General features: G+C 45.0%; 1 protein-coding gene across 1 annotated transcript; it reads left to right on the plus strand.

The window, feature by feature from the left end:
• Positions 1-3,259: 3,259 nt before the first annotated feature.
• LOC124658986 lies at positions 3,260-5,401 on the plus strand. The gene has a single exon (XM_047196965.1). It carries the CDS (start codon positions 3,260-3,262, stop codon positions 5,399-5,401), a length of 2,142 nt encoding a protein of 713 aa, XP_047052921.1.
• The last annotated feature ends 16,739 nt before the right edge of the window (positions 5,402-22,140 follow it).

Below are 22,140 nucleotides of genomic sequence, written 5' to 3' on the forward strand. Positions count from 1 at the left end.
TCCTGTTCACTATTCTCATTTGGACATTTTGTCATTTTTATACAGGCCACACACAATGGTATTTTTTCGTGAAAACTCACAAGAGTAAGTATCAACATAATATGTACATGCAAAATTTTACTTCACATTTTTTGGAAACTTTTAGATAGCATTTTTTTTGAACTTTTCGTAAATGCGTGCGCGCGTACCCAGGTTCCATTCCTCCGGGTCGCCGACCTTCTTCACTAATTAACCAACAATCGAATTAAACATGAACACTTTTTCAAAAAAATTACACATGAACAAAAAAATTGATCCAACCAAAAGCTACATAAAAAAAACGAAGTCACTGCCCCCTTGACGTTTCTTCAAGTCTGTGGTGAAGCAACTGCAAAAACAAAATTTGCACGGTTTAGACTGGGCCAGGTTTGCTGCGTGTAAGAAAATATACCTTTGTAACAAGAAAAATATTCCGTTGTAACAAGACAAAGAAAAGTCGCCATTTGATAATGTCAAAACCAACATTTTGTGTGAGAAAATACATTGGTTCGTTGTTAGTCAAAGCTAGAATCTATAAATTCAAAATATACCTTTGAAACTTAATTAGTTTTCTGAGAACACGATTCCAGACTACATTAAAAGTATAAAACTTCAGTAGTGTGATTGTGTGAGTCACTGACATCTGGACTCAGACAGTGTAAACTAAACGGTATAAACGAGACTGTAAAACGGCTTAACGGCCATAATAGAGTAAAGTATGAAAGAAGGTGAAGATCTTGATCAGGGTTCTCGGAAAAAAGATCTTGATCAGTGTAGGAAATATCCAACTTTAGGTGCGACCTGCGTTTGCTGCCTAAATAGCAACATTCTGTTGTAACAAGAAAAAAGAAGAATAGTCTCCATCTGATAATGCCTCCTATACAGACTAAACATCAACATACATCCAAAATGCATCGAACCAATATATTCTCTCGCCTACCTTGCATATAGCATGTGGATGCTTTATAAATACCCGGTGCATTCAAGGCTCAGAAGCGCAAACCGTGGCTGCTTCAAACCGTGTCTGCTCCCTGAAGGAAACTTTAGGCGCCACGCTAAGTGCAACAATTCTGTCGTAACAAGAAAACCAAGAAGAAGATTCTCCATCTGATAATCTGAACATTCTGCCTTAATACCAACCTGCCAGACAACCACATTGGTAAGTTGTTTGGTCAAAGTTAAGATCTAAATTTTCGGAACATGCCTTTGAAGGCTACGTACGGTCTATACTGTTTTAATAAACCTCTGCAGTGTGAGCCAATGACAATCTTGACTCGGACAGTGCAAACTAAAGTGTAGAAATGAGACCATAAAACGGCTTGATGGCCACAACGAAGTATGAAAGAACGGCAGTATTTTTATCAATGATCTGAGCCATGTCAGCTCCCTGTAGGAAAATCCAGTTTTAGGCGCAACCTACACCTGATATCTTAATAGCAACATTTTGTTGTAATAAGACAAACAAGAGTCTTCACCGTCCTATAATGTCAAAACAAACTATCATGCTTGCAAGAAAAAGTATCAACGGTACATAAACTGCCTTCTGCGCGACGGTATATCCATCTTCATATCATCAACGGAACGAGACGAGACTATCAGATGTAGCGGGAGAACCAAGGAGACATTGACAAAGCTTCCCATAAGCGAAAGATCGTTTCCTCTTCTTGGAGAGGACAGATCAGGGATGCAGCAATCCTAATCAACTGTGACAATGATATGCATGGCTGGATTTGTTTGAATGGTATTCGCACAAATGATTTTCTGGCAACACGGAGGCCGTTAGAGCACAATAGGGTAACGAAACTAACTATTGCACCCAACACTTTGCCACACTCCATGAAGTACCGCTACTTTTGGACCCGGAGAAAACCATAGGAAGTCCACGCCGTGGGAGGTTAAGCTCATGCTATCTTTCCATGGGAAACCCGGAGAAAACCATCGGAAGTACACGGTAAGAGAGCTACTAAGTTCATGCTATCTCTTCTCCCGTCGGAGCTTAACAGCATCTCCAGTCGCGTCCCCGAAAGGTTTTTGGGGCACGCCGGAAATTTTATCGTCCTCAGTCGCGCGTCCTGAAGGCTCTTTCCGCCCAGCGCGGCCCTATACGCTGCCCGATGTCCCGAGCCTATCCCTGCTCCACAGGGGACACTACAGGGAGGCCGGACATAGCGAGAAGCGAGGCCGGGAGTGACGGGCCCAACACGTCATTGACACATGAACAAATTTGGGAGCCCGTTTGGGGAACGCGACTGACAGTGACACCCCTCAAACGCGGCACAAAGAAACAACGTCCCCAAACGCTAAATCCGGAGCGCTTTGGGAGACGCTTTGGGGACGCGATTGGAGATGCTCTAAATTTCGTCCGTAAATATCTCATGTAGTATTTTTGTTCGAGAAATTAACAATCGACCTTCTTCATTAATTAACCAACAATCGAATTAAACATGAACACTTTTTCAAAAAAATTACACATGAACAGAGAAATTGATCCAACCAGAAGCTACATAAAAAAATTCGAAGTCACTACCCCTTGACGTTTCTTCAAATCTGTGGTGAAGCAACTGCAAAAACAAAAAAAAATTGCACGGTTTAGACTGGGACAGGTTTGCTGCGTGTAAGAAAATATACCTTTGTAACAAGAAAATTATTCCATTATAACAAGACAAAGAAAAGTCGCCATTTGATAATGTGAAAACCAACATTTTGTGTGAGAAAATACATTGGCTCGTTGTTAGTCAAAGCTAGACTCTATAAATTCAAAATATACCTTTGAAGCTTAATTTGTTTTCTGAGAACACGATTCCAGACTACATTAAAAGTATAAAACTTCAGTAGTGTGATTGTGTGAGTCACTGACATCTGGACTCAGACAGTGTAAACTAAACGGTATAAATGAGACTGCAAAACGGCTTAAGTAAAGTATGAAAGAAGGTGAAGATCTTGATCAGGGTTCTCGGAAAAAAAGATCTTGATCAGTGTAGGGAAAATCCAACTTTAGGTGCGACCTGCGTTTGCTGCCTAAATAGCAACATTCTGTTGTAACAAGAAAAAAGAAGATTAGTCTCCATCTGATAATGCCTATACAGACTGAAAAATCAACGATACATCCAAGAATCAATATATTCTCTCGCCTAGCTTGCATATAGCATGTGGACGCTTTATAAATACCCGGTGCATGCACAGCTCAGAAGCGCACACAGAGAGACACCCCACACGTAGCCAAACAAACAGACTGTTTGTAATGGATCGTCGCACTAGTTTCGCCGTCCCGAGGGTCCGCGTGAGTATCCCCAACCTGCTGCCGACCCTGTTCGAGCCGCAGAATGCCACACCGTACCCAAAGGCCGATGTTGGTGATGACAACGCAGCATTGCCGGAGCGTCGCCTCACCGTGCTGGCTCTCCAGTTGGCGTTGCTTGAGAAGGCGGCGAGCCGACTGGGCACACTGGCCTTCATTTGGGCCACGGTGGTGCTCCTCGGCGGCTTCGCGATCACGCTGGGCCGCACCGACTTCTGGTGCATCACGGTCCTCCTCCTCATCGAGGGCACCCGCATCCTGGGCCGCAGCCATGAGCTAGAGTGGCAGCACCAGGCCATCTCCTGCGCCCGCGCCGTGCATACCTTTTCGTGGATGCAGCTGCTCTCGGCGTTGGCGTGTGTGTCCCTCTCCCTCCTACGCCTCCTCCACCAACACTACGGGGGCAGCGAGGAAGCGCGAACAAACCGCAGCGCCGCGCTCAACATCTTCTATGGCCTCGCGCTCGCTGAGGCACTCCTATTCCTTGTCGAGAAGGCGCTGTGGGAATGGAAGGTGGGTCACTGCCGCCTCCTGGAAAGCGTGGCCGCCGACTATAACCTCGCACCTAGTGCCGGCGAGGTCGGCATCCGCCTCTTCTTCTACAACTCTTACTCGCGATGCCTTGATGGGAGCATCTTCGACGGCCTTCACATGGACCTCGTCTCCTACGGCGACAACCTCGTCACATCGGGCTCCCATTACGAGCAAAGTGTCGGCGCCGGCATCCTCGTCGCGCTCGCTGAGTCCAACCGCTTTTCTGATGCCACACTGCGCAAGATTGGCGTCTCTGCGCCCACCATCGAGCGTCTCATCGAGATGCTCAGCTGGAAGGACTTGTCAGATAGGGAAGTCCGGCGGTCGGCGGCAGTGGCCGTGTCCATGCTCACGGGAAAGAAGGTCATCGCGCTCCGCATAACCGGCATCCCAGGAGCAATTGAATCCGTGGCATCACTGCTCTATGCCGACCAAGACGAACTCAACCTACTCGGCCTCTCCATCCTAAAAAATTTGGCGCACGACCACGACAACTGTGACAAGATTGGCAGCACGCGGGGACTTCTTGACAAGATCATCTCCTACTCCAGCCTCGACCATGGTCTGGCGCCGACAACGCCGAGAGACATGAGGCTCAAGGCTGTGAAGCAATCTCTCCACGTGGTGAAGAGGTTGGCTAGCATGACAGGGAACACGGGGAAGCTCCTCCGGAGAGAGCTCACCGACATTGTCTTCACCGTGAGCAACATCAGGGATGTTCTGCAGCAGCAAGAAAAGAAGTTCCAGCTCGAGCTGCACCAGCTGGCGATTGAGATACTCACGAGCCTCTCCATGGATGACGAGGCGAGGGAACTCATAGGCGGTACAGGTGGCATGGTGAGCGTGCTAGTCGCCATGTTTTTGCAACCGATGGCGATTACGGAGTGTCGACAGCCAAACACCATCCGGGTGGAGGCTGGCGAGGCGCTTGCGATGTTGGCCCTTGAGAGTAAGAAAAACTGCGGCACGATCATAATGGCTCTCGGGGGAGGGGTAGGACGGCTCATGGCTGCCCTGAACGACCCCGTCGTCATCATATGGGCCGCGAGGATCCTACACAACCTATGCTCCTACGCCGGCGATGAGTGGCAACTCCCATTGAAAGGGGTCACTACCGGTGCCACCAAGGTGCTGAGGACCATCATGGTGGAGAAGGGGAAAATACTTAACATCTTTCTCAGGCTTGCCGCCCAGATGATCAGGTATATGGAGCCAGGGGAGCTCTGTGCAAGCCTCGCCATGGCAAGCGTGGTAGATGAGGGGCTAGCAAGGACGCTCGTGCAGGTGCTGCAGGAGTATAGCTGCCCGTCCATGGACATGCCTCGGGTCCGCCGATACACCATCGAGCTCGCGGTCGCCATGATGCGGTCAGATGTGCGTTACGTGGCCCTCTTCGTGGAGCTTGGGCTGGAGGACCAGCTAAGGCACGTGGCTGCAACCACTTCGATGCTCGAGTGCTTCAACGTCTTCTCCGGGAGCGTTGGGCTCGGCCACCACGCTGTCAGCATCCACACCCTTGTCGAGTCGGCATTGGATGTGATGAAGGGCTGAATCTAGGCCCTAAACCTACGTATCTATCTTAGTAAGTGTTATGATTTGTTATGCTAATCTTGTGATATTAATCTTACCGTGTATGCTTGTCTGGTGTGTACTTAATGTTTTACCCAATGGAGTTTGCTATATGTAAAAAAGGGAACTTATAGCATTTATGATTTATGTAAAATCAGTAATACCCAATGGAGTTACGTATCTATCTTAATGTTTTTACTAATGTTTTTACTAATACCAGTAAAAATATAATATCAAATCTTACCTCAGAGATGGTCGGTTTAATTCTTTTTCCTCGGCTAAGGCCTGAGGGCACTTGATGGGTGGCCTACCATGGGTACCAACCAGCGAGGATTGATTCATGGTTCGCTTCCAACAAGCTGGAGTGGGGCACACATTAAAGCTGCACAAAAGGAGCAGCTACAAATCAAAAGAGTGGGAGCCAAGCAAGCGTTAGGGGGATCTCGCGTTCAGTTGAACAGATTGAATGAACACAAGCTGACCTGGTGGCGCAGAGGAACGACAGTCGGCCGACATGGTGCCACACAGTCAGCTGTCCAACAAGTTGACCCGTCGCTCCTTCGCCACCGAATGGAATTATTTTTTATGCTTTTATGTATCTGTCTTTCTATGGGTTTTAATATTTTATGCTAATCTTCTAATGTTAATCTAAACGTGCATGCTTGTCTGGTGTCTACTTAATGTTTTACCCAGTCTCCAGTGGTGTTCTTTACATGTAAAAAGGCAACTTATGGCATATATAATAAATGTAAAATCAAGCTATCCTCATAAATATAACATCAGATCATACCTCAGAATGGTCCATGTTGATATTTTCCTCCTTAATTGAAGGAACTGATCGGCGGCGTACTCTCTGTGGGTTGTCACCAAGAACTGATATGTAGCTAAAGACTGTGAATCATTTATCATAAAATTTACCATGGGGCATCCATGCCACAGAAACGCTCACTGTATAAATGAGAGGTAGTCAGGTAAGTTCTAACAGCACACCAACAGAGACTGATAGCATCAAACTGTAGTAATTTAAAAAATGAAAGAATTAAACACTAGATGGTTAATGCAGACATTGCATTGGAATACAATATATCAACAGGGTAATAAAATATTCAAATGAACATCTGACACCAAATGCAAACTCCTACAGACATGGATCAGGTAGACTGATAAGGCTGTAATACACTAATACTGTAATACAAAAGCTATGCATACATTGTGTGGCTCTTAATTCAACTGAAGAATGAGAACATTAGAGAGCCGAGCAGCTTATGTAATACAAAAGCTATGCATACATTGTGCGTCTTGTTCCTTTTTTCCATGTTTAACATGTACTCACGATGCACAGAAAGCCAAAAAAAAACCACTAATATCGAAATGCAGGGTACAAATGGTTTTCGTAACCATCTTGGTCAAACAATGCCTCTTCCCAATTGGTCGCGCTGACCTAGGAAGTCGCTGGTTCGACCTTGGTGTTTCCCCCTCAGCTTGGACGCTTCGTCATCAGAAGCCTCTCAGGCAAGGTCTCCATACCCATGACTGACAGCAGGAACCAGACATAAGTGAGTAATTCCATGGCAGAGCCCATGCTCTTGGCATGTAGGTACCCTGGGCACCTACTGGCAGAAAAGCAGAGCATCTCCAACCACCAACCTTAAATCTCCTCCGACATCTTCTCATCACCTAAAGCCAACAAACCTTTAGAAATCTTCCAGGCATCGTGGATAATAAAACCTTGTTGAGGTACTGGAGGAATGGCCCATTGCACTTGAGGTACTGGAGGAATCCAGACATATCTCCATCCAGTGGTGATTATGCGTGTTCAACTGCTTCTCTGTATTATGTGACCTGCAACTTACTGATTATTCTGTCTGTGAGTTCTCTTTTGATCTCCTGTAGCGATGGTGTTTTCCCCTTGAGGTACTGGAGGAATGGCTCATTGCACTTGAGGATCTCCATGAATGATGGGCTATTTCCCTGAATGATCTTCTTGAGCAATAGTTTGTCATCCTCGGGAATTTTCACTAGTTGGGTATTAGCGATCAGGAACAGATTTCGTCTAGTGCCGGACAATAGAATCACAGGATTGACGAACAGTAGATGTATTATGTAGTTGAAAATTTCTCTGCATCCTGTGGCTATTTCATAACTAACTGATAGACTGCCCTTTTGGTAAAAACATAGGTCTACTACGATGTGCCAGAGAAGGACACTGTCGCCAAACGGCATGTTTAAGTCCCATTCCAGGTCGTGGTCACATCCTTTATGCTGAATAGTCCATTGGCCCCTGTGATCGTTGAACATCCTATAACTGACAGCATCTACTATGTGTTCCTTCCACCAACCTTTCACATCTCCAAGAACCAACCCTGTAATTCTGGTAGATGATGGGCATGACTTCATGCACCAACGCTCGTCAAGAAAGTATTCGCAGTTTAAGGAACTAAGGATGAACATCTTCTTGCTGTGACTTTTGTTTCGGGCAAACAACCTATGAGGCTATATTGGGCAACAATGCTAGACAACTTCCGCTCGATGTAATTTGTATAAAAGGAAAAAAAAAATACTACACCACATTAGTGCAACAGAACAAGGCATATGTAACCTTGACATTGTCAAAATTATAAGCTTCTTTGTGGCTCTTGTGGAAGAGACTGATGGCTACGAGTGGCAGGCACAAAGATGCCATCCGCAACCAACCAGAAAGAAGTCCGAAGCATGTATTGTCTACTTCGCGTGATGATTCATGCAAACTGGCCATCTTTTATTTTGGTGTAGAGAAGATCGTGCAAAATAGACTTGTTTGCAAAGATGCACATGCTTTATTCCCATCAATTACTCAGAACGATTTAAGGATGCCCAATTGATCATGAATTCATGATACAACGATGCAAGGTCCATAAATAGTGGGTCTCAAGGTCCAATCTTCTCTCCTTTTCCCTTTTTGGATTTGGCGGCTTACTTCACCAGCTAGTCGATCTCTGGCCTTAAGGAACATGGTCGGGGTCAAGGTCAGCTGTAGTACCTTCTCCCTTGGGCTCGACGATGATGTTTGGTCTCAAGGTCCACCGCGTCACTATCTCCTTGGGCTTGGGGAACGTAGTTGTGCTCAAGGTCAGCTACATCACCTTCTCCCTGGGCTTGATGGCCATGGTCGGCCTGGACAAAATCCCTTACTTCTTGCACGTACTCTTGAATCGAAATGGTTTTTCCTATGTTCAGAGGTGGGTCTGAAGAGCTGACTCGGCTATTAATGCTAGCAATCATAAGAGCCTATGGCTTCTCTTTGCATTCGAGGATCCCGGGGAAAAAGAACAAGACTGATGCCTGCAAAAACTCTTGTCGCCTCCTGGCCAGGATTTCCAGAACACATAGACGACTACAGTGACCTGAGACACTGCGGTGAGGACTGTGACATATCCACAGCTCATTGTCCTCGATGTTGTAGGCGGTTAGCCGGTTATGATGTCCTGTCCACCAAGGTGCATTAGGAGAACAGGCGCCCACACCACCTCCAGGATGCTATTGCCTTTCTCCCGGAGATACAATCTTGCCTCCTATGGCGGCACGCAAGGGCATATATGGCTAGAGCGTCGCTGCCTAGGTACGCGAGCCATATGCCCATATCAAAGATCTTAACCAAGAGGAAATAGCGAGCTTACGCATGGGTGCTAAGAAGAAGAGGAGCCACTGAACGAAGAGACTGCCACGTGCGGTAATGCGCAGCCGCCACTCATCCCACCATTCCACCGCACTTGAGAGAGTCTTGCAGTTGTGCGAGAAGTGGCTATGCTTTCTCGTTCTCTGAAGGTCAGGTGCGATTTTCTTCTTCTCTAGGATCAAAGATGAGAGAGATTGCAGCTTGCAAAAAAGGAAGATATGAAACTGAGAGTAACCTTTTTTTTTTGTTTCTCTAGGATCAAAGCATTCTCTCTAATGAAGGCTAGGTTCACAATTGAATGGAATGTACTGTTTGCTTTTGATGTTGCTTTGCCTTGACTGCTGGTGGTAACTAATATCCTTCCCGTGCGGGTGATTAATGCCCTCTTCTCCACCTTTTGCTGTACTAGGATTTTGACCCAATACTTGATACTAGAGGAAATACCTTTAATCCTCTTTGTTCGTAGCGATCACTGATCAGCACACTAGGCACCATACAACACTAAAATCAATGATTTATGTCCCTGCCACACCTGCACCCACATAGCTCAATTTATTTCGGTTGATGCTTGCTAAAGGTTAAAGCCATCAGTGTCAAGACTTGATCATATTTCACTTGACTTGGACAATTACACAGCTTGATTACTTAAACTGGTCCACGAGCCCCATATTTAATTGAAAGGTACGCAAGGGTGGTCGCGGATCTTACTCGCCTACAGCGACTGGCTGCATGGTAGTCGTATTTTCGGTCGACCCAGCCTACCGATTCTCCAGACTTCCCATGATGTAGGGCATAAACAACTAATTGGTTTTTTTCCTCCACAAATTTTTTTTAACAATTAGGGCATCTCCAGCGGCGCGACGCATTTCGGACACCCATAATGTCCGCGGGCGTCTGTTTGCGTCGCCTGGCGGACGCGGAAATGGTCGCGTGTCCGTTTGCGTCTGGGGCTGTCTCCAGCGGGGCGACGCATTTCAAAAAAGAGGAACTAGCGTCAACTTTGCACAAAATTTTACAGCCGCAAATTGAGGGCTGAAACAAGTTCATCACACTTTGCAGATGGTACGGCGCAAAGTGGAGTCCAAAAGGGGCACAACAAGGTCTGAACAGCAATAAAAATGTCCAAAAGGAGGCTAAGGTACTAGGCGTAATCGTGCCGGCGATCAGGCGTCTCGCGCGCGGATTTCGGCGCGCCTCTTCATGAACCAGGCCCTGGTGTCGTCGTCGAGGCTGCTCAAGTCGGCTAGCAAGATCCTAGTGTCCTCTGCAAGGACGCCGGTGATCCCCTCTCTCTTGACGAGCATGTAGCCCTCCGCTAAGGACGGATGGAGGGCTACTTGCGCGACGCCGGCTTTGATCTGCATCTGCCAGGCTTGCTGGTTGGCGGCCGCGGCAGTCTTGATCTTCTGGTTCTTGCGCCGGCCGCGACGCTTCGTGGCCTCGATGATTTTCTCCTCCGGGGAGAGCACCTTCTTTGCCGCCTTCGGCTTTGCCTCCCGGCCGAAGCTGGTGGCGGCCCGCTTTGCTTCCGCCGGAGTTGCAGCCTCCATTGTGGCTATGGTCGTGGCTACGGGGGAGTGTGGGGCGGCGGCGGGTGCGAGGGTTTGCGCCGCATCCATGGCGGTGGCTGCGGCGGCGAGGACGTCCATCGCTTCTGGACTTCTCGCGCCGGTCTAGTTTGGTATTTCGCGCGGGGAATGGCCAGTGGCGGGAATAATATCAGTCTCCCTGCCACTGACGCGCGGGTCCTACGTGTTTTTCGGCGGACACTCGGCGCGACCGCGGAGCGTCCTTGGAGACACAAACCTGGCGCATATTTGGGCCAGGTTTGCATCTCCGCGGACGGACCGGTCACTTTGCGTCGCCCCACTGGAGCAGGCCCCAAACGCATTTCCGGTCACGGCGGATAAAAACGGCCACTGAACGACCATTTGCGTCGCGCCGCTGGAGATGCCCTTAGCTTACGGCCATTACTTACATCTGTGAAAGCAACCAGCCGGTGCATCAATCCTATGGAAACCTTTTTTAGGAGTCCGTGAGTAGCCACTAGCTCGCTGCTCAAGCTAGGAGGCGGACGGTAATCTAAAGGTATAATTGATGGCCCCCCATAGGGAGCCTCACAGCGCTTTCAGCTTCTGGGTCGTTGGATCAATCCATCAGCGTATCTCAGCCATTGATTCCTGGGCAGAACCCACTAGGTAAAGCCATGCAATGGCCATGGTCTACCCGCCTCTGGCTTCTAGTGGGCCCCACCATCGTCCGGGCCCGCCTGTCGGTGACTGTGGGTGAGATTGGTTTTGGTCAGGTTTGGTTAAAATAGACAGCCCACGGTTGAAACCCTAGCCGCACTCCCCAATCGCCGCACGCCCCCAATCGCCGCACGCCCCCAGTCCACGCTCTCCCCCAATTCCGCACGCAGGGGCGGCGCGACGGCGGGCTCCTCGAAGCGCACGTCCACGTGGCGCATGAGGGCGTCGGCGGCGCCGCAGAGCTCCGGGCTGGCGGCGGAGATGCGGAGCACGGGGCGGCTGAGCGGGGCCACGCTCTCCCCAATTCCGCACGCATGGGCGATGCGATGGCGCCCGGACGGCTGTAGGTGGTGTGGTCCGGGAAGACGCGTCCGGACGCCGGCAGCAGCCTCCGCCTCGCTATCCTCCCGGCCAAGGTCGTGCAGCATGACGAGAAGGATGTTGTGGCGCCGCAGTGGAGAGGAGCTCGAGCCGCCGCCAAGAGGGAGATGCCTAGGCACAGCCAAGCTGAGTCGCGACTGATTTGGCCAAGGTCGCCCTCAACACGACATGGCGCCACCGCCGTTCTCAGCTCAATAATACGTCTACAGGTCTGGAGCACACCCCTCTCTCCCTCTCCCTCTCAAATCCCCACAGGTTCTCATCTTACTCTGTGCAGTAATTTTTGTTTTGTTTATGTCTTCAAGGTGTTTGACAAAAATCCTACAGGGTAGAAATATTGATTTATGCAGTACTTCAGCTTAATTGATGCCTGTAAGGAGCTTTACTTGATGCATGCGTTGCGAGATAGCTGAGATGGTTGTACTCCAAGTGAAGGAAAACAGAAGTGTAGAAATTTTTGATTTCTGAATTGTGAGGTTATGGTTCAGCCGTTCAGGCAAACCATTGTATGCAACAAACCGCTACACATTTTAGTTTTGGATTGCATTATTTGTGCTTCTAATAAAAATGAGCATATACTCATCTTGCTACATTGATACGATGATTTATTTATTTGTAGCAATCTGTTTTCTCATGTTCCATACTTCCATTTGTTTTCAGTAACAATGAACATGCTGCTGTTGTGCCTGACGAAAACACAAACCAGCCGCAGATGCCGGCGAGGAGCATGCTGAGGGAAGGGACACACTGACTGAATCATGTGAACATCAAAAATAGTTGCATTTTCTTGATGTTAGTTATGACTATCGGCTGCCATACTTGAGCATGAGTTGATGATATAGAAGCAAAGGTATCATTTGGACACAGCCATATTGCATACTATTTTCTAAAGAGTAAGCTATAGTTAGGTTTGGTCACTAGCATTTTTGCTGCAGGCGTCGAGATGAGCTGAAATTGGTAGTGGTCAAACCATGGGAAGGGAGCAAATAGCAAGACCGAAACATGTTAGTCCGCCCACACTGAACTATACTTCCCTTGAGTGTTCTCTTCTTTATACCTGCATATTCCTTGCAGGGATCGACAAATATCATGCATCATCTCTTGGGAGAAGACCAAGAAAGCCACGGTCGAGGGAAAGAAGAGGGCCACAGGGACAATCTGGCTTATTTAAGTAAGGTAGTGAAACAGCAGTCCTGGAGGTATGCTGCTCTATTACATCCTATTGTTCTTGAACCAACAGTTACGCAAGTACAACAAAATTGGTCAGAAGCTCTTTGTTGTGATCTAATAATATAACCTAAAATGTGTAATATTATATCTATTAAATTATGCTTTTTATAACCACGGTTGATATGGTATCTAATATCTGAGGTAAGCACTTATTTTTCCTATAGATTCTACCATATTTATTCACTCGGAACATTACCATGCTTTGTAGTTGTATTTGCAAATTGTAGACATCAAGAATTTACCATCTTTAATTCTTGAGAAAAGCGTTTATGTATGGTTCACCAGGAGTCAAGAAATATGTTTATCAGCCATGGTGCTAGATTAGATATTTTTAGTGAAAACATGAGTATTGGATCTGGTTTTCAGTGTGAACCTACTGGAGAACTCAGTCTCACACTAATGGTTGATCAGTAGTTCACCTTCCAAAGTGATAATTTTACTTGAATGTAACTTAATATTGTCCACCAGTAGTGTTCTTATTTTTTTACAGATTTGTCGAGATGGACAAGGTCGTGGAGCCAAGAAGAGGCGTTACGGACTCACCGCGTGCTTGCTGTTGGAGAAGGCACATGAGGTCGAGGTTCCAGAAGTAATTGATGTTGCAGCCATGGGTATTGCGTTGATCAATAGCAGGGCATCTTACCGCATCCAGATAACAACCTCGAACCACAGTACGGTCGTTCCATTCGACTCCAATTTTTCTACTCGATTTCTTCTACTTTTATAGTGTGATACTGTAATCTGGAGATTCCTACACCAACAAATAGCAATATATTGTGTATAATTTTCCTTGTTTTTCTGCTTTGTTTGGTCCTGGCCAGAACAGATGGTGTTCCTCTCCATGTTTTTATTTTCATTGTAAGTACCATACTCAGGTTGGCTTTGTGGTTTCATGACTGTAGGACATTGTCTCGATGGGAGAAGGTGCAGAACAGGGTGACCTAGCCTTCTCTTACCCATATCTGTGAGGGAAGCAGCCTTCCGTGACAACAGCTAAATCTTGCAAGTTTTTTCTGCGTCCACTAGGAATCTTTTTGTGCTCTAATAATGGAGTCGGTACATGTGAAATTTGAAATTTTCATCATAGATGCTGCCAGCGATTGATTTTCTATTTGGCATTTAGGTTGACCCAAAACTAAAATAGACTATGCATATAATTTTTCCATCAGTGCTATGTATGCTTTTTCTTCACGAATTTTGGACAAGTGCTCCTAGCCTTCCCGCTTCCTCTCTATTTATATACCTCCATTTTCCAATTCGTTAGTAGTCCAAATTCTTAGTTTTTAATTGATCGCACATTTGTAATGCTTGTTGGTTGCTGTGATTTTTTCCTCAGATAGAACGAGGGCCAGCAACATGTTTGGGAGAATTTAAGGAGACGAGGATGGAGCAGGCATAAATGTGAAGCCAGATGTCTGTCATGTGACTCTGATATCCCACATCTCAGCAACAATTGTTTTCTGCTTGATCCGTGTGTGATTGATCCTAGGATGACCTGTAGAATGCACGGTGCCCTGTGAATATTTTTTGTATGAATCATGTCACAAGGTATACTGAGTTCAGATCTCATCGGTAGTTATATCACTATTTTCTACCACTTGAATTTACTTCTATCCGGTTAATTTACATCTTTTATTTTCAAGGAGAATGACCGCCGTTGTTGTGTGTATGCAAGGTGAGGCATGTTTCAGTGTACTATTTGGACAATCATTTCTGATGTTTTAGTAGGTTATTACAAATATATTTTTTGGAGTTTGGTTATGTAAATTTACTTAATTATGGTGCCAGCGAAAATGAACAGACATACTATCTATATATGATCTTTTTTTAACAGTGTGATTCAGACACCAATACTATTTTCTATGTATATATGCATACAATGTTGTTGAGCTGTCGGTGATGTTACTAATTGGACTGAGATTTGCTCCGGCATGCTAAGTGCCACATTCTTCTTCCCGTTTCCTCTAAGAAACACATTCCCTTTTTCCCTGAAATTAAACGGTACATGATCTAAATAGTCTGGGCATATGGTGTTATGTATTCTCATTGTTCCACTTTTCTTATGTCCAATATTAACATGGTTAGCTTTGGGAAGGACTCAGGAGCATCAGGTGATCAACAAAATATTCCTTCAGGTAGAAGACCCTTTTACCAATTCAATGTTCCAAACCTATATTACCAGGAGCTCTCCTTTATATTTTAGTCCTCGGTTTCGCACTGTAACAGATCTTTCACTTTCACGGTGTTGTATGATTAGATGGTAAGCTCTCTATTTTAGCCATGCCCGAGGTGTCCTACTGTTATATTGGGCACTGATGGTGTGCAACATATATTATACAAAGGTGTGTTCATTGGCGTTCTTTTACATATGTATCTTTATTTATGTGGCATCTTTGTGTTTTGAAATATTTGACAGAATGTTTGGCTAAAAAATTGAAACCGCAATACTGTAAATAAATTATATAAATCATAGCCTGGATGCGATACAATCCATATATTATATTGATAAATAGTTTAATCAGTATATAATGCATTCTTGACATCTGATGTTTACTTTATCAATTTTGCGGAAGTGGTGGTATTATTAAGTTCTTATTGATCGTGCACACCTAATAGATTAAATCACGATGCCCTTCCTTTGTAGTTATTGTTTTGGCTCTCGTCCAACCTTGGTTTTGGTTGATCCCGATATTCATCCAATTTGTAGGATATGAGGTTCTATATTAGTTACACTTGGAGTCATTGTGTGCTCTTATAATGTGACAACAGGTTGTTTCAATTTCCAAGATACCATTTCTCTTGCTCTTATAACGCCACAACATGTTGTTTCTATTTCCATATTAGTACTAACGTTCCAGTTTTCTTTCTACTATAAGTACTTGCTTTCCCTAATCCCAGCCCTATTTTTAATTATTGTTTCCACCGTGTGCTAAGGTTTCTATTGGCAGGCTTCTCTACAGTTTGGAATGTATCACGACATTCTCTCAACTAGCGGAATAGCTGTAATGCATATGCTTATTCCTCCACATCACTCCAGGCAGTGGCTACAGGTGCCATATTTTATCTTTGCAGTATTGGGCATGCCATGAAAATGGGCAAAAGATAGATTAGATCTTATGCTTCAGTAGGCATGAAAAATTCTATTCTTAATGCAACAGATTAATTTTCATTGATACGATTAATTCGGTCGTTAAGCTTGCAAAGGAAAAAATAGTAGTATGAGCAGAGTTTGAAGCAATGATGGTAAGAAAGTAGTAAACCACTATTTTTAATAAATAGAAACTTTCAGCTCATATACATATTTTTTTGGAGATATCATATATGCATTTCTGGGAAGGTTGAGTTTGTTGTGTTCTTACATATGAAATTGTGAACTGTTTTCCCTTTGTAGGACACCATCATGTGATTGAAAGAGGATTGGTTAGGAACAAGGAGTGCGCCTGTGCCTGGTGATTAAAGCCTCGCGACAAAGATGTGGCTGGCTGGTTGTTGACTACTCCCTAGCGCAGAAGATTTTCATGGGGTTGTTAGGCTGTGGATGTGTCCTTTAGTATGTCCTTCTTTCTTGTGCTATGCTCCGTTCATTTTCTGGCGACGTTGAGCTACAACAAGAGACTAACGTTAGTGGGATATGAGGTGCTTGGTCAGAAATTCATTAGGTACACATCATTTATGGTGGTGTTCGCTACAGGTCTTCTATATATGATCTCTCATAGCTGCTTGAATCTTTCTTCACAATTATCACGTCATATAGTTTCGCATATTAAATACAGCCTTACTATTTTTAAACCAATGGTACCCAGGTTGTCTCCTTTTGGTTTTCTGTTATTTCTTCAAAAAATTGTGCATTTTTATATATAGACATGTTTACCTCCCTGTTCCAAACCAAACATAGACATCGAAAATGCGTAGCTAAATAAATTATCCATTGGATTCTCTATCTTGCTACCAATAGTGCATGTACATGAAAAAATCAATTAGTGTGTGCAACCTTTTTTATGGCAGTGAAAATGATAAGTATTTGATTATTATGCAATCTTTGAATGGCAGGAATCAAATAGTATTTATTACTATGCTACTTGGCTAATTTCTAGCATTAGATACTTCACTATAAAAAATATTGGGTTGTTAAAGTTCTCATTGATGGAGCTTAGTTTCATAAGGAGCAAACGAGACAACCTTTGTTGGTGCACGGTCTTGAAGAGGCTGGTCTCGAAGAGGTACTAACCTGCACCAGAAGATGAAGGAGTTCACTAGGCGCTAAGGTGATTTCATAGGTGATTAAAGATGAGATGCTTCACTATCTGCAAGCTCGCGAGGTACATCTCTTCCTACTTCATCTATGATTGTTAGGTTGCATTCCCTACTCCTTATCTGCTCATTCGTTGATTCAATTATCTCCTGTACCTTCTCTGTAAATATTGAGGCAGCTGGCTAGGGTGGCATAGCAGTGCCTTAGACTTCTCGCGGACAAGTTGGTCTTATATTTCTCAAGTTTTCGAGTAAATAATAACCTATTGAATCAAAGGAGAGTAGTTTGCATAACTCTATGGTAATTTGATTAACAACTGAAGGTTAACAAGATGTCAGGCTACTAGCACTATAATTCTATTGGAGACATAGGAAGAACTTACCTTTGCTATATTTCTATTATGATTATGAAAGCTCATATATCTATGAATCTAATATCTTAAATTTAATTTAGAGTAAATAAAAAGGTGGCAGGCGAGGTGTAAGGGTACATTGCCCCTATGTGTGGTTTTGGTAATTAATGACAACCCCTATGGACTAATGTTTTCATTGAGTTTATATGAAGGAATATTCCATAGGTTCTACTTGCTCTCCATGTGTTGGATTCAAGTATGGATGTCATGAAGATAAAGGTATACCTTGTGTATTGGCATCAAGATCATCGGTATGAAGATATGATCAAGAAGAAGAAATGAAGATGGAGTTCTTATGTGGAACTCAATATTAGCCATGCTCTATCTTATGTGAGTATGAGAAGATACAAGGTTGAGTTGGGCAAGTTCAAGATGAGCATCTTGAGTGAATCACATGCTTGAAGCTTGCCGTCCATTTGGTGATAATGGACATGTGAAGATGTGCATCAATGGGGCTTTCCCATCATAGTGTATGGGGAGTATTTGTGAGTCTTCACGAAGCAACATTGATCAAGTGAGGCATTCCGGCTTGAGTAAAGCTTGAAGAGTTATCATCAAGATCAAGCGGGATGCGCAAGGCAAAGGTATGGACTTGCTAGGTTTTCCTTTTACCGGTCTCAAGGTGGATGTTGGGAGACCGGATTATAGGATAGATAGCCGCACTATTAAGAGGGGCTTTCGGTTAAGTAACTTGATCACATCGTCTTAGGGAGCTCAATCCTTTGCATACTTTGCATATCCTTATTGCTTCTTGGTGTTTCTCTGTGTGAGGTTCTTGAGCTTGTTGCTAGCTTTACAACAAGCCCAAGTTCATCGAAAACGGAATCCGCATGTATCTTCTATTGCGTTTTCGAGTTTGGACGTCTTCACCGTTTCTTGACGGTGGGAGACTCCCTCTCTAAAAATCATCTAAAATGTTCTTTGAGGAGTCTCCATATTTCCAGTTTTTGTTGGGGTTCTATTCGTCGTTATCTTTCCAACAAAATTGGTTTCATGTTAATCGGAGTTCGGGAGCAATAGTTATTAAAGAAAAGGTAAAAGAAGAAAAAGAAAAAGAAAAGAAAAAAAGGGGACGGCTGCCCGGTTTCCGACCGGTCGACCGAACCGCATGCCGGCCCACTCGGTCGACCGGGCGGCCACCGGCCCACGCGCCGGCCAGCCCAGCTGAACCTCCGGTCCGACCGGATGGCTGACCGGGCCGTCTCTCCGCCTTCGGCCCGTCAGGCGGCCTGGCGCGCGCCGCTCGGTCTGACCGGCCTCGCCCTCAGCCCGCGGCCTGGCTGGCCTGGCTGCCTCCCTGGCCCAGCCGGATCCGCTCCGGGCCGCCTCCACGCGCTGAGGCCCACGCGGCCTGGCCTCTTCCCCGCGCGGCCGAAGGGTTTCCGCCGCCCAGCGCGCTAACCACCGCGCCCGGTCGGTGGGCCGGTCCGACCGGACGGAGCCACCGGCCTCTCCGGCCCAGGCTCCGGTTCGACCGGCCTGCTGACCGGCCTGGGCACTTTTTAACCCGTTTTTTATGCGTTTTCCACCCCGTTTCTTCCCCAACGGTTATTTCTTCTTCCCCCACTATAAATACCTTTCTTGAACACCTCCGGTGTTCTTGCTTTGCATCATTGCATAATGTTGAGCTCTCCACCACGATTTGTTCGAGTGAGAGACCGTGAGCTTGTTACTCTTGGAGGGTGACCTCCTAGTTGGCTTGGTGATTGGTGCTCCGGTGATCTCTTCAAGAAGATTGTGAAGAGGCCCGGGCTTCTCCTTCGTGGAGCTTGTGAAGTGGTTGTGGAGCTTGCCATCTCCGGAGCGGAGGAAAAGCTAACCATAAGGAAAGGGCCATTATCCTTCGTGGGTGTGGTTCGGAGAATAGGGTGAGCCTTCGTGGCGCGGGGAATCCTTCGTGGGACCTCCACTCCTCCAAACGTGACGTACCTTGTTGCAAAGCAAGGGAACACGGGAATACATCCTCGTCTCCGCGTGCCTCGGTTATTTCTATACCCGAGCTCTCTTTCCTTGTGATAGCCATCGTGCTTGAAGTACATATATCTTGCTATCACTTGTGCTACATATATCTTGTGCCTATCTTGCTTAGCTCTAGTTGCTATTGTTACACTTAGTTGAGCTTAGCATATTTAGGGTTTGTGCTTGTAAACTAAACGATAGTTTAATTCCGCATTCATACAAGACAAATCCGCAAGAGTTTGTAATTGCCTATTCACCCCCCTCTAGGCGACATCTCGATCTTTCAATTGGTATCGGAGCAAGGTCTCTCCTTGTTTAAGGCTTCACCGCCTTGAGAGTAAAGATGTCGGCTAGTATAGTGCACAATGACACAATTGTCTTTAATGGCACAAATTATCTTTTGTGGAGAAATTGCTTGCTTTGTAAGCTTCGGACCTTGTGTCCACATATAGAGCAATTTCTAGATGTCGGTTTTTCTCCTCCGATGGATTCTCAAAATCTATCTTTAGAGGATGAGAAAAACTTACATCTTGAGACCCGATTTTCGTAGGTTCTTGATATATATAAAGCGAAAATCGTCTCATGAGATGTGGATCAAGCTTAAGGAAATGTTTGGTGGATCCACTTCTCAATTGGTCGGTGGTGACTCCGAGGAGCTCTCTTCCCCTTCACATCATGAAGAGCTCCAAGTTGCTTCCACCTCCGGTCGTGATGATATATCATCTTCTTCCACTTCACCAACGTGTTGCAAGACACAAGGTAATGATATGGTGAGTGGTGAGGGAAATTGCAATGTTGATATTGTGCTCAATAGTGATGACTCTTCATCTCTATCTCATTGCAATGTTTCCTCTTTGGACTTAAACACATCTTGCATTGAAAATAATCTACATGCTTGTGTTGATAGTCCTTGCATATCATGTGTAAATTTCTTACATAAATCCCATGATGATATGCTTGCCTTTTCTTGCTCTCATAATCAAAATGCTTCTATTTCCTCTAGTTGTTTGTTGACTAATAATGTAGAGGAAACCGAACACTCTATGGATCAAGACATGTTTTCAAATGAGGATTCAAGAATTTCTTCATCTTCATCCTCCGGTATGCACATGTGCCTTATGGCAAATGGATCAAAGGTATCTCCTACTTTGACTCCTAACACTTCCTCTAATGATGAGAGTGATGATGATGATAATGATGAAGAATATAATATCTTGGTGCATAATATGGCAATGGTATATGCTTCTCTTCATGGTAATAAAGAAGCTCGTGCTAATCTCGAACACTCTATGGATACCTTGAGTAAATATAGGGAAACCATAGTGGAGTTGGAGTTCCATGTTGAAAATGGGGAAATGAGATTCACTCTCCTCAAGCATGAGCTAAAAGATGAGAAGCATACTAATTTTATGCTTACACAAAAATTTGAATCCTATATGCATGAAAATGAGAAAACTATTGTTGATGCTTGTGCTACTAACTCTAATTCTTGTGAAGCATCTATCCTAAAGGAGAATCTTGAGTTAAGGGCTCAACTTGAGTTGCTAACTAGCAATTATAGGGAATTGGAAGAAAGTCATAAAAAGCTCTCGGGCTCTCATGATGACCTTCTAATTTCCTATGATGGGCTAAAGTTAGCTCATGAGGCTAGTATCACTAAGGTAACATCTTGTGAGCCTCATGTGGACATTAGCACAATCTCTACTACAAATGCTATATTGCCATGTGCTAGTCCTTGTAATCCATCTAGTCAAACTAGTGATACACCTTGTGTTGGATTACTTGCTTTGCCTTTTTGCTCCAACAATGAAGCTTCTACTTCCTCTAGTACTTGTATTTCTACTAACCATGTAGAGGAAATAAAAGAGCTCGAGGCCCAAGTCCTTTCTTTGAAGAAAGACTTGGAAAAGCGTCATGAAGGGAAATCCGCACTTGACAAGATGCTAAGTGTGCAACAATCCCCCAATGACAAGAGTGGACTTGGATTCAACTCCAATAACAAGAACAAGTCCAAGAGCAAGAGCAACAAGAAGAAGGGCCAAGACAAAGTCAATGATCCGGCCAAGTTGGTTTGCTTCAAGTGCAAGGTTGAAGGGCATCATGTTAGATCATGCCCATTGAAGAAGAAGAAGCACATGAGTGAGAAACAACAAGGGAAACGGCCACAAGGTCAAGGTCAAGCTCATGCTCGACCTTAAGTTGAACATAGGCCACTTCCCAAGAAGAATCAAGATTTTGTTCCCCAAGAGAAGAAATCAATAAAGAAGAGAAAGGGCAACACTTGCTACTTATGTCGTGAGAAGGGGCACTTTGCTTCTTCTTGCTTAGGTGGTACCTTATCTAACCCTATAATTGTTGATGATGATTATTCTCTAGGGAAGGATAAGAATGGCAATGTGTTTGCCAAGTTTGTTGGAACTCAAAGTGGTTTCAAGAAAAGAACCATTTGGGTTGCCAAGCCTATTGTGACTAACCTCTTAGGACCCAACTTGGTTGGGGACCAAAAAGCTCAAATTTGATCAATAGGTGTATTTGGAGGTCATTGGAGACTTGGCTACTTCATGAAGAATTAAGGGATCTTCA

The sequence above is a fragment of the Lolium rigidum genome, chromosome 1, assembly GCF_022539505.1.
Source record: "Lolium rigidum isolate FL_2022 chromosome 1, APGP_CSIRO_Lrig_0.1, whole genome shotgun sequence".
Classification (NCBI taxonomy): domain Eukaryota; kingdom Viridiplantae; phylum Streptophyta; class Magnoliopsida; order Poales; family Poaceae; genus Lolium; species Lolium rigidum.